Source organism: Dasypus novemcinctus, chromosome 7 (assembly GCF_030445035.2).
Source record: "Dasypus novemcinctus isolate mDasNov1 chromosome 7, mDasNov1.1.hap2, whole genome shotgun sequence".
Classification (NCBI taxonomy): Eukaryota; Metazoa; Chordata; class Mammalia; order Cingulata; family Dasypodidae; genus Dasypus; species Dasypus novemcinctus.
Window position 1 is genome coordinate 11,459,353 of NC_080679.1, and position 12,526 is coordinate 11,471,878.

A 12,526-nucleotide genomic window follows, 5' to 3' on the forward strand; every position below is an offset into this window, starting at 1 on the left:
CAAACTGGCATTTCTCTATAAGTAATACATTATTTCTCTCTGGCTGCTTTCAAGGTGTTTTCTTCGTATTTAGTTTTCAGAACTTTAGTTATTAATGTGTCAAGGCATGTATTCTTTGGGTTCATTCTGTCTGGGGTTCATTTATTTCACTGAATCTGTAGGTTTATGCCTCCAAATTTGGGAAGTTATTAGTCATCATTTCTTTGAATATGTTTCCAGTACTCTTCCATCTCTCCTCTTGATCTGGAACTCCAGTGATATAAATGTTAGCTCTTTCATTATTGTCCCATAAGGTTGTGAGGCTATCTATGTTCATTGTTTTTTACCCCATCCAACCTACTTTCTGTCTCTTGTTCAGACTGGGTAAATTCTATTGAACTAGCTTCAAGGTCACTGATTTATCCTGGGCAATTAGGCAAGAAATAAAAATAAAAGGTACCCAGATTGGAAAGAAGTAACTAAATTATCCCTGTTTGCAGATGATACTTATCTTCTACATATAGAAAATACCAAGGTATCCCCCCCACACACAAAAAAACCCATACACAGGGAAGCGGCTGTGGCTCAATCAGTTGAGGTCCCATCTAATATATACGAGGCCCTGGGTTTGTGTCCTGGGGCCTCCTTGTGAAGGCAGGCTCGCCTGCATGCTGCAGAGTACCACCCAGCTCGCAAGTGCCACACAGAGCTGACTCAGCAAGGTAACACAACAAAAAAAAGGGAGACAAGCGAAAACACAGAAGAGTGCACAGCAAATGGACACAGAGAGCAGACGGTAAGCAAGCCGCAAGCGGGGAGGGGAAATAAAAATAAATACGGACACAGAAGAACGCACAATGAATGGACATAGAGAGCAGACAGCATACAAAAAAAAAAAAAGCCATGGGGGGATCATTAAAAAAAAGCCCATACATAATTACACACACAAAATATGAGAGGTAATAAATGAGTTCAGCTAGGTTGCAAGATCACAAGCTCAATATGCAAAAATCAATTGTATTTCCATGCATTAGCAATGAACTAATTGAAACGATATTAAGAAAACATTTTCATTTACAATAGCATTGGAAAGAAAAAATATTTAGGAATGAATTTAACAAAAGGAGTGTAAGACTTGTATACTGAAAGCCACAAAACATCACTGAAAGAAATAATATTGTTAAGATGGAAATATTCCCCTAATTGATCTACAGCTTCAACCCATTCCCTATCAAAATTCCAGCTTTTTTTTTTTTTTTTTTCAGAATTTGACAAGCTGGTCCTAAAATTCGTATAGAAATTCAAGGGTCCCAGAAATGACTACATAACAATCTTGAAAAAGCAAAACAATGTTTGAGGACTTATACTCCTGATTTCAAAACTTACTATAAAATTACTATTTATGATCAATTGATTTTCAACAAGGGTACCAAGTCAATTCAATGAGGGAAAGAATCATTTTTTCAACACTAGTCTTTCCTGAATTCTTGGGACAAGTAGATATCTACCTGTAAAAGAATGAAATTGGATATTACTTCATACCATATACAAAGATTAACTAAAAATGGGTTATAGACTTACATGTAAGGGATAAAACTATTAAAAATCTTAGAAGAAAACAAAGATATAAATCTTTGTGATCCTGGATTAGCCAATGGTTTCTTAGATATGACAGCAAAGCACAAGCAACTAACCAAAAATGGATAAATTGGATTTCAACAAATTTTAAAACTTTGATGCTTTAAAGGACACCATCAAGAAAGTGAAAGCCAGCCCATGAATGGGAGGAAATATTTGCAAATCATGTATTTGATAAAAGAAAAGTACCTAGAAAAAGTAAAGTACTCCTACATTTCAACAATAAAAAGACCAACAATTCAGTTTTTTAAAATGGGCAAAGGATTTGAATAGACATTCCTCCAAAGAATATATACAAGTAGCCAAAAGTACAGGAAAAGATCTTCAACATCCTTAGTCATTATGGAAATGCGAATCAAAACCACAATGAGGGAAACGGACTTTGGCCCAGTGGTTAGGGCGTCCGTCTACCACATGGGAGGCCCGCGGTTCAAACCCCGGACCTCCTTGACCCGTGTGGAGCTGGCCCATGCGCAGTGCTGATGCGCGCAAGGAGTGCTGTGCCACGCAAGGGTGTCCCCCGCGTGGGGGAGCCCCACGCGCAAGGAGTGTGCCCATGAGGAAAGCCGCCCAGCGTGAAAGAAAGTGCAGCCTGCCGAGGAATGGCGCCACCCACACTTCCCGTGCCACTGACGACAACAGAAGAGGACAAAGAAACAAGACGCAGCAAATAGACACCAAAAACAGACAACCAGGGGAGGCGGGGAAATTAAATAAATAAATAAATCTTTAAAAAAAAACCAAAAAACCAAAAAAAAAAAAAAAACCACAATGAGATACTACTTCATACCCACCAGGATGGCTATAAGAAAAAAGACAATAACCAGTGTTGGTAGGGATATGGAGAAATTAGAACCCTTATACACTTGTGGTGAGAATGTAATATGGTGCAGACACTTTGCAAAACAGTTTGGCAGTTCCTCAAATGTTAAACAGAGTTATCATATGACCTAGCAATTCCACTTCTAGTTATATACCCAAGAGAACTGAAGAAATACGTTTACATGAAAACTTGTCCACAGTACTATTATTCATAATAATCAAAAAGTGGAAACACATATTTCCATCACTGATGAATGGATAAACAAAATGTGGTATATTCATACAATGTAATATTATTCAGTCATAAAAAAGGAATGAAGGTTTGATATATCCTACTGCATGGATGAGCCTTGAAATTATTATTACATGACTCCATTTATATAAAATGTCCAGAAAAGGAAACTCAATAGAGTCAAAAAGTACATTACTGGTTGCCAAAAGCTGGGTGGTGGTGGAAAGGAGGGGAAGCAGAGAATGGAGAGTGACAGCTCATGGGGTTTCTTTTTGGGGTGATAAAAATGTTTTGGAATTAATGGTTACAGCTGAACAATTTTGCATATATACTAGAAATCACTTTTTAAATTGTCCATTTAAAAAGTGAAGTTCATGGTATTTGAATTATAACTTAGTATAAAAAAAGTGAAGAGACTTTGCAGCTCTGACATTTACCTATCCTTATACTGCTACAGTCTACTCCAAATCCTAAGCCACCTATACAGAAATAACTTTTCATGTCATTCACAGTATAATTTCCAAGCAGATTTTATTTAGAACATACGGAAGTCTAATCTTGCCTGTGCATTCATATGAACAAAATGCTATAAAAATGTTGCTAGGAAATAAATTCAAATATTGTCTTCTCTGCCAAAAGGCATTTTCCCACCTGTTCAAACAAGCTCTACTGATTTAGCCAGTGAGTGCACACTTTGGATGGATTGTGTAAGGCAGAGGACAGTATAACACAGTGAGCCCGTGGTAGATGATAGACTGTGGTTAACAGTACAATTATGTGAATGTTCTCACATGAACTATAACAAATATATAATACTATTACATTGTATTAGTAATAGGGTGGTTTGTGGGAAAAATACACCAAATTAAACTATTGGCTGTAATTAGCAGTAATTACATTTTCTTTCATCATTTGTAACAAATGTTCCAACAACCCAAGGTGTTGGTGGTGGGGTGATGTATGGGAATCCTGCATGTCATGCATAGTTGTTTTGTAAATTTACAATTTCTCTAATTAAAAAAAAGAGAGAGAAAAAATATCTACTGATCTTTCAATATTTCTCTTCTCAAAGGGTATTGCTATTTGTCAACATAACATTTATGGACTAACAAACTACCAATGTACTTAAAATTAAGAATGTCCAGTTGTGGAGCTACTTTAGGACCTATTAAGCCCTGTTACTATCTATGAGTTTTCTGTAATTTCATAAACAGTAAGTTGGGATTTCAATGAAGGGAATAATATTGCCAGTAGGTTCAAATGACAATGACAGCTTCCCCATTTGATGCAGGACAATTTAACATTACTCCCCTCCAGTTAAGTCAGGAAAGAACATCTCTTGGCAACTGAAGAGCTGAGATATAAAGCACAATGCTTGAATTTCCTGCATAATTGTCTTTATTACCCCAGAGTGGCCACAGTCAATATTTATTTGTTAGATAAATGAGGCAGATAGTCACCAAGGGGATGCCACTAATTCTCTTTCAATCCAGGAATGAGATGCTTCACAATAACACGATAAGAACATTTCAGATATAGAGTCACAAACTGTTAAAGTTAGAAGGGTTTGAAATATCTAGTTTAGCAATTTTAAAAATGTCTTCTAGGAATATAAGTTCCATGAGATGATCCATGAGAAAAAGCTTTCAGGAACACAGCTAAGGAAATCTATTAACTCATGGTTTTCCAAAAATACTTGGCCATGGAACCCTTTTTCTCCTAACACCTATTAAGATCCACAGGAGCCCATGACCTACCAATACTTTTGGAAAATCCTAAACTGGACAAACAATCCATTTTATAAAAGATGAGAGTGTTCAGTCACCCGCACCCCGCCTCCCCGCAATTTAACCGATTTGTCCAGGATCATCCAGATAGTCCCTGGGAGGGTTAAGACTACTTTCTAGCACACCTTCTACACTGCCACACTCCTTTACCAGAGGAACCTTTTCTAAATGGCAATTTAATCATATTGGACTTCCTGATAAACATCAAGATCATTAGTCATTTAATGTTAGTTATGTTTGAAAGCTTTCCCACAAAAGGGCTGACCTGAGAGGTTAGTATTATATGTCTCTCTTTCAAGTTGCTATTTCAAGGTTGGTTTTACCTGCAGAGAGGGGTAATTTCTGTCTAATTGGAATAGTTCCATCTTGAAGATATTTCAATATTTCTTACCACAACACTCTTTCTGCACTCAGTATTTTTAGCTCATTGTTTTCTATTTTGGCAGCTGAGAAGCTGCAGTTTGTAATTTTACCTCCAGCTTCATATTTCTTCTTAAAAGTGAATACAATGTCCTGTTTATAATAATAAAATCACTAGTTGGCAGAACGACATTAAATGGAAAAAAAAAAAAAAAGGAGAGAGAAAGCAATTGGAAAATTTAGAGCAAGCAATTTTAAGTGCCAAGTTTCACATTTGTAATGGTCCGGTGGAGGGTCACTGGGCTTCCTTTCTATTGAGGGAATTGTAAAGAAATAGATATCCACAAATTCTCCTGTGAAAAGCTATAGAAACCACCTCTACTTCAATGAAGCTGATGGTTTTACTGAATCGTGACATGATCCAAACTTTCACAATAATACTAATGAGGAAAAATACAAAAATGAGTTTTATACAGTATTTTCCCCCTCCAATATTTAGGTTTTCATTTTCCACTTTAATTGAGCTTTCAAGCTTTGGTTTCCTATTCCAGTTTAGCAACAAAGGAAACAAAACAATACGAATGAAATTAGAAATAATTGGAGCCGGTCTCTAAAATAACTGGGGGTTTCTTGGGCTCTTGTACAACCCCCTTTAAACAGTTTCCTTGGATATATTCTCTTCCTGATCCTTAAAGCCTTGTATTATTGGTACTGCTTTTTCTTTTCTTTTCTGTTTTTAAGCCTCAGATGCACTGCTAAAGAGAGCCACAGGTCCAGGTCATGCAAGCAGGGATTCTCCAGAGACTAGAGGTGAAGGTCTAGAAAAATGGTGCTCCAAATCAGAAGGACCAGATTGCCCCTAGGAGTTCACACCAGACTTACTTCTTGAAAATTGCTAACCAACCATTTTTCTTTTCAAAATAAACACTATTTCTCTCAACTTCAGTTTGCAAAATATTGCACCAAATCCACTGGACTAAAAAACTGGAATTTTACTGACATAATTGGATTATGAGGTTTAAAGATTGATGGAACTTTTCTCTTCCAAATATAATTGTTCAAATACCAAAGCTAAATGGGTATGTAGAAGTTCTTATGTAGCTAGAGCCAGAGTGACACTGTAGGTGATGACGCAGGGTGACCCAGAAGAGGGGATCAAGAAGCTATCAAAATTGTAGGAATTGCAAGATCTGTGTCAGAAGGATCTTGGAGTCTTAGGGAACATATGACTCTTTCTGCAGCCATGGCCTAAAACTCCAGTGAAGATTACGTTAGTCACTCTAGTTCCCTCTATGCCTAACCATCCTTCAGATCTCAGCTCGAGCACTGGTGATCTTGGCTGTTTGTTCATCCTTAAATTGTTGCACTTACCATCCTCTGTTGTAAATTATCTGAACGTGAGCCTGTCTCTCTTGAGGACAGCAAAGTCCTCAAGAACAAGCGCTGGTTCTGAATTTTTATTTCCAGCAGTTAACTCAGTACTTGGCATATACTAAATAATATATGTAAATTAACATTTATAGAAGAAAAGGGGGAGGAAAAGAAAAGAGACATAGAAGGTTTTATATTTAGGAATTTATAGAATGTGTTAATTTATTTAATATAGCACATGAATATATACATATATAGCATGTGCTGGGATTAACTCCTAATTCTTTGGACACTCGTAGAAAAACGAATATCGACAAAAGCCCTTTGAAGGCACTGGATGTCTGAGTTGGCAAAATTATTGCAAACTCTTGTACGGAGTACCTCTTTCCTCTGTTACAACTCTGTATTTGATTATTGCTTGATACATTTGATTCATGTTCTCCAGCCACAAGACTGAGAGTTCTGTGAGTCAGAGAATACACCTATCTTTGTTCATTATTGTATCCCCATGGAAAGTGCTTGAAAGAGTGATTAAGTCACAAGACCAATCGAAGAGAAAGAAAAGGCAATCAGATAAAAAAAAATCAGTATACTTAAGGACATCTCATTATATTTATTGTAAAAAATTAGAAATTGGGGAGCGAGTGTAGCTCATTGGTTGAGTTGCTGCTTCCCATGTACAAGGTCCCAGATTCAATCCCGGGTACCTCTAAAAAAAAGAAAAGAAAAGAAAAAGATATTAATCATGACTAAATATAATACATAAATTTACCCTGGTGCCCTCACAGGGTAGGTAGGTCAGGTGGTAAGTGGGATACAGAACCCAAAGGCAATTCAGTTGGCACTCTCATTGACTTCTTTGCTTCAGTCTACTCTATTTACCCATACCTAGTTTCAACGAAATTATCTCATTTTAGCTCAACTAATTCTCACAAAATAGGCAAGTGGCTAAAAAAAGATTACTACAACGATCTACAGATTGAAGATAATATATTTCCAATACTAATACTATTATTAACAACAGAAAACTGGTGAAGGTGACATTTCTTCTTCCTCTCACATGAACTCATCATCAGCCATATTATGATTTCAAAATAGTGTCAATCACATGCTACCTAGCAGATAATAAAAAATAAGTGCACATAATCTGTCTTTTCAAGGCAAAATTTATGTTTTAACAATCAAAAAGTTATTGTTCTTTGAAAACAAAAGAAAACAACAAACTCAAGTTTTGGCAAAGGCATTCTAAAAGTAGATGTTTGTAAATGTTTCCACAGTTATGTGATTTAAGTGTATAAACTACACAATCTCTATACACTTCAACTTCCTAGTTTTTAAGTGTTCCATCTGAAGAGTAACAAAGGATTAGAAACCACTTTTTAAAAAATGTAGTACCTTTCTGTTAGTCTAGAAGAATGGCATCAGGAAAAATGGAAGTTTACAAGCTGGATTTCAAAAGGAATCTAGCATAATTGGTGAACAGTGTTGAAAAATGAGTATTATCATACAGCAAGCTCAGTTACTTCTTCCAAAGATATGAGATATCTTTTTCAGTTATGAAACCCAGAATCAAAACATACAGAACTTAGACCAGATTGTTGAATTTCCACATCACAAATATTAAACCAAAAAATTAAAAAAACCCAATAAAGAATATCTATTCACATTGCCTTCACTAAAAGTAAAATTAATATGAGCAAGCAGGGCTTTTATATTCTTTTGTAAGTAAAATTAAAATATTTTAAAATTTATTTCATTTCATTTTCATTTCTTTTCTATTTTTCCACTCTTACGTACATTTATAATATACATAATAGATCAGTAAAGTAGTAAGTATTCTTATAATTTTTAAAGACATACACGTATTGGGAATGCATGTTTTAAAAAGTTTAGAGATTATTACTTTAGAGCTAAGGAAACAGTTGAAAGATTTAAAGGCAGAGGAGTAACAATCAGATTTGCATTTTAGAAATATAATCCTGGGAATAATAGGCAGGGAGGAAGGTTTGGAGGTATTAATTAAAAAAAAATATCCCTGTTACTAGCCAATAGCAGAGAGCACCCCATATGTTCCCCCTATCTTTAGGTCTTCTTGCAGGGCACAGAAGTATATTTTACAGAGGCCTTCGGCAAAGCAAGGCCTTTTATTTTTCATTCTAATCCAGAAGGCAATGGGGGGCCAAAGAAAAAGGAAAGGTAGAGCCAGGAGAGGGGAACTTCAAGCAATATTGGACTCAATGACAATTCAAAAGTCTTATTATTTATCTGTAGCAAAGGAGTCTGGCTAGAAAAGATTAGATATCTCTTTTATGACATTTCACATTTATAATTTTTAGAAATTAGAAAAGTTATCTCTTAAATATAATTTGAATAATACAGCAGTATATAAAATGAAAAATAAAAAATTGCTTCCCTACCCATTACTACTCCACTGAATCCACTGCCCATGGTAATCACTGCTAAGAGTTGGATATATTTCCTTCCAGATATTTTTCTATGCTTATATACTTTTACATATAGATACATGAACATTTATACAGTTTTTATATTATTTCACTTTACAAAAAAAAAACAGGCCATATTCATGTTCTGAAACTTGCTTCTTTCGTGCAATAATATATGATTGCCATCTTTCTAGGTGAGTCGACATGGGCATCCTCCTTTTTCACAGCTAAAAAGAACACCATAATAGTCATATAACAAGTTAACCACTCCTTTATTGATGGACATTAGCAGTGTCCCCAGGTTTTCATTTTTAAAATGAAGCAGCAATGGTACATATATCTTGGTACATATATCTTTACACACTTCTTTGAGTATGACAGATTCCTGGAAGAAGGGTTATTGGGTGAAAGGATAAGAACACGTAAAATCTTGATAGGTACTGCCGAGTGGCTATACCAATTTGTACTTCTAACAATAAGGTTCAGCCATTCATTCTCACTTTCTTTTCTCATTAAATCTTTTTATCACTTCTTAGATTTAGGAAAATATCTCAGAAAGCTAGCCCCTCAATTTGTTTTTTTTTTTCAAGATTTATTTTTTATTTCTCTCCCCTTCCCCCCCAACCCCCACCCCCCGGCCCCCGTTGTCTGCTCTCTCTGTCCATTCGCTGTATGTTCTGCTGTGTCAGCTCTCTGTGTGTGGGGCACTGTTCCTGGGCAGGCTGCACTTTCTTTTGCACTGGGCGGCCTTCCTTACTGGACGCACTCCTTGCGCGTGGGGCTCCCCTACACGGGGGACACCCCTGCGTGGCAGGGCACTCCTTGCGCGCATCAGCACTGCGCATGGGCCAGCTCCACATGGGTCAAGGAGGACTGGGGTTTGAACCGCGGACCTCCCATGTGGTAGGCAGATGCCCTAACCACTGGGCCAAGTCCACTTCCCGCTCCTCTATTTGTATATGAGGAAAAGGAGGTTCAGGGAGGTTAAAGTGATGGGCCCAAGATCTCAAAGTCCCTGAGGAAACAATGTGCCTCTATACAAGCAAGATGCTCAATGAAGGGAGGTTACTGAGAGAGTCAAGACTCTAACTTGGATTAACTGACTTAAAAGGTAAGGTGTATTCCATGACAGCTACTAACAAGTAGGAAAAGGGACTGTCATCTCCTTTTCCTTGCCTACCCTTGGCAAGAAACTAACAAAAAAGCAATGAATTCCTAAAAGATATGATAGCAAGAGAGAGTAGAGAAATATTTCCAAACTAGGTGGAGTAATGGCCACCAATAGCCAAAGGTATCATAAGTTCAGCTGCATGAAGTGAGCATAAACTGACATGGGATGACCTTAGCAAAAAACCTTCCACAGCCCCAGTGGGTTGTATGAAAAGTTTCTTGGTTCTAAATATCTCTATGTGGCATCCAAAATGAATGCCAGTACTGAAACCAAATTCTGAAGAGAAATATCAGGAAAGAACTAACATCCCACAATGAAGAAACATCTTCAAAGAAGATGTTGTTATAAAAATACCACAAAAGTACTTTCCAACAAATTCCAGACCTAAAAGTAAAGCTTTAAAATGAAGCTCCAAGCACAGAAGTCTTGAATCCTTTGCTCTGTGCCTGAAGAGGCCCATTTAAAGGAAGGCACTTAACTTCTGACCAGATAACACTGTCTTTATTCTACCAGATACATGGTGCATAGCAATGAGAAAAGAAAGAAGGCAACCTTTTGAAATTAGGATGGTCTCACACAGGGGTCAGCAAACTTTCTGTGAAGGGGCAGACAGTAAATAGTTTAGGCTTTGTGGGCCACACAGTCTCTGTCAAAACAACTCAATTCTGCTCTTAAAGCACAAAAACAGCCATCGACAATATGTAAATGAATAAGCATGCCTGATTCCCAATGAAACTTTACTTAATGGACACTGAACTTTGAATTTTGTATAATTTTCATGAAATATTAATCCTGTTTTGGTTGGTTTCAATCATTTTTTTAAAATTTTTAAACTTTTATTTTCAATCATTTTTTTAAAACTTGAAAACCATTCTTAGCTCATTGACCATAGAAAAGCAGGCAGTAGACTGGAGTTAGCTTGTGGGCCATAATTTGCCTATCCTTGATACAGAAGTACCTAATTCTCAATTGAACTAAACTTGAATGTTGGTGAAAGGATGGGAATATCTGAGCACAGCCCCTAGGAAAGCTAAGTTAGAAGACAGGAAGGTAGAAACATGTTCTTAAAGAGTTTCAGGGGGTTACCTTAAATCTCTTCTCGTGTTGAACTCCGCTGATGGGACTGTCCAGGGCAGGCCCTGAGGGAGACATTCTAGAACTTCGGAAGAGAAGTCAGAGAAATCCACACCATATTCTGTTAGTATTCCTTCCGTTTCAGGCTCGATTTCACCAGCCTGCCCAAGGCTCTTGGCCAGCTGCCTACAGACAGGACAGAGAGGGAACAACTGGGTTAGTGAATAAATCGAATGCAGGCACCTGCCTCTTCTCTAAAAGTCTTTAAAACCTCCTATAGCAGTAAAAGCACCAGTTGAGTGGGGGTTCAAAAAGAAGACACAATGATACTCTTGCCCTGTTAAGTCAATGACTACAGTGTGATTTCACTTTTCACTTTTTTCTTCAGAAATTCTGACCTAGGAGTGGAGTCAGGCGTGGGGTCAAGGCTGCCCTTCTTAGGACACCGGCAATTGTTTTACATGGACAACTAAAAAGAAATATTGTTAAGGTTTTCATCAGTTTTCTCTTGCAAACACCTTGAGACAATTCTGATCCACCCAGTTTGCTGTTAAAAACCATTAGTTTCAGGGTACCTATACCCTAAAGTCATGTTTACTAGATTACATCTGATGTTTATGTTTATCTCATATTTCTACTGTCATATATATATATATATATATATATATATAATTTTTTTTTTTTTTAAGATTTATTTTTTATTCATTTCTCTCCCCTTCCCTCCACTCCCCCCAGTTGTCTGCTCTCTGTGTCCATTCGCTGTGTGTTCTTCTGTGACTGCTTCTATCCTTATCAGCGGCACCGGGAATCTGTGTTTCTTTTTGCTGCGTCATCTTGCTGCGTCAGCTCTCTGTGTGCGCGGTGCCATTCTTGGGCAGGTTGCACTTTCTTTCACGCTGAGCAGCTCTCCTTACGGGGAGTACTCCTTGCATGTGGGCTCCCCTACCCAGGGACACCCCTGCGTGGCATGGCACTCCTTATGCGCATCAGCACTGTGCATGGGTCAGCTCCACACGGGTCAAGGAGGCCTGGGGATTGAACCGTGGACCTCCCATGTGGTAGACGGACGCCCTATCCATTGGGCCAAGTCCGCTTCCCTGTCATATATATTATAAATTTTCTTTTTTTTAGGCGGTACCAGGGATTGAACATGGGACCTCATATGTGAAGCATGTGCTCAATCACTGAGCTACACCTGCTCCGCAAGTCTTAATATTTTAAAATATTTTCTCTGCACACAAAAATAACATATGTTCAATGTAGAGAAATCAGAAAAATACAGAAATATACAGATAAGAAAGTGAAAATGATCTGTAATTCAAGCTACCATTCACATTTTAGGGATCTGGGCTCATTAAGAGTAAGATTCCATTTAATAGGATAGTCCTGACCTTTTGAGTGAGATTCCACATTTAGGAGAGCAAATATCACTCTTATTCTGCGGGTCACCTACATAGATATTAAAATTCATAGCTCCCCATTCTCATAAGTATTGGCATGCCATATATATCTCACAAGTCTAAAGTTATGTGTAGCTTATTAGGCAGCAAGTAAGAAATGTACTATGAGCCTTGAAGTAGGTGCCTCTATAGGGGATGTTAGAGACCAAAGATGGCCACCTCCCCTTTTGTATAGGTCTAGTTGCCCA

The 12,526-nt window shown here is 37.5% G+C and overlaps 1 protein-coding gene across 1 annotated transcript in view; it reads right to left on the minus strand.

Moving 5' to 3' along the window:
• DIS3L2 (DIS3 like 3'-5' exoribonuclease 2) overlaps window positions 1-12,526 on the minus strand; it is a 392,051-nt gene that overhangs the window by 129,293 nt on the left and 250,232 nt on the right. Inside the window, exon 9 of the mRNA XM_058299893.2 lies at window positions 10,891-11,064. Within this exon, the coding sequence (XP_058155876.1) occupies window positions 10,891-11,064 (174 nt within the window). The remainder of the gene's footprint in view (window positions 1-10,890; window positions 11,065-12,526) is intronic.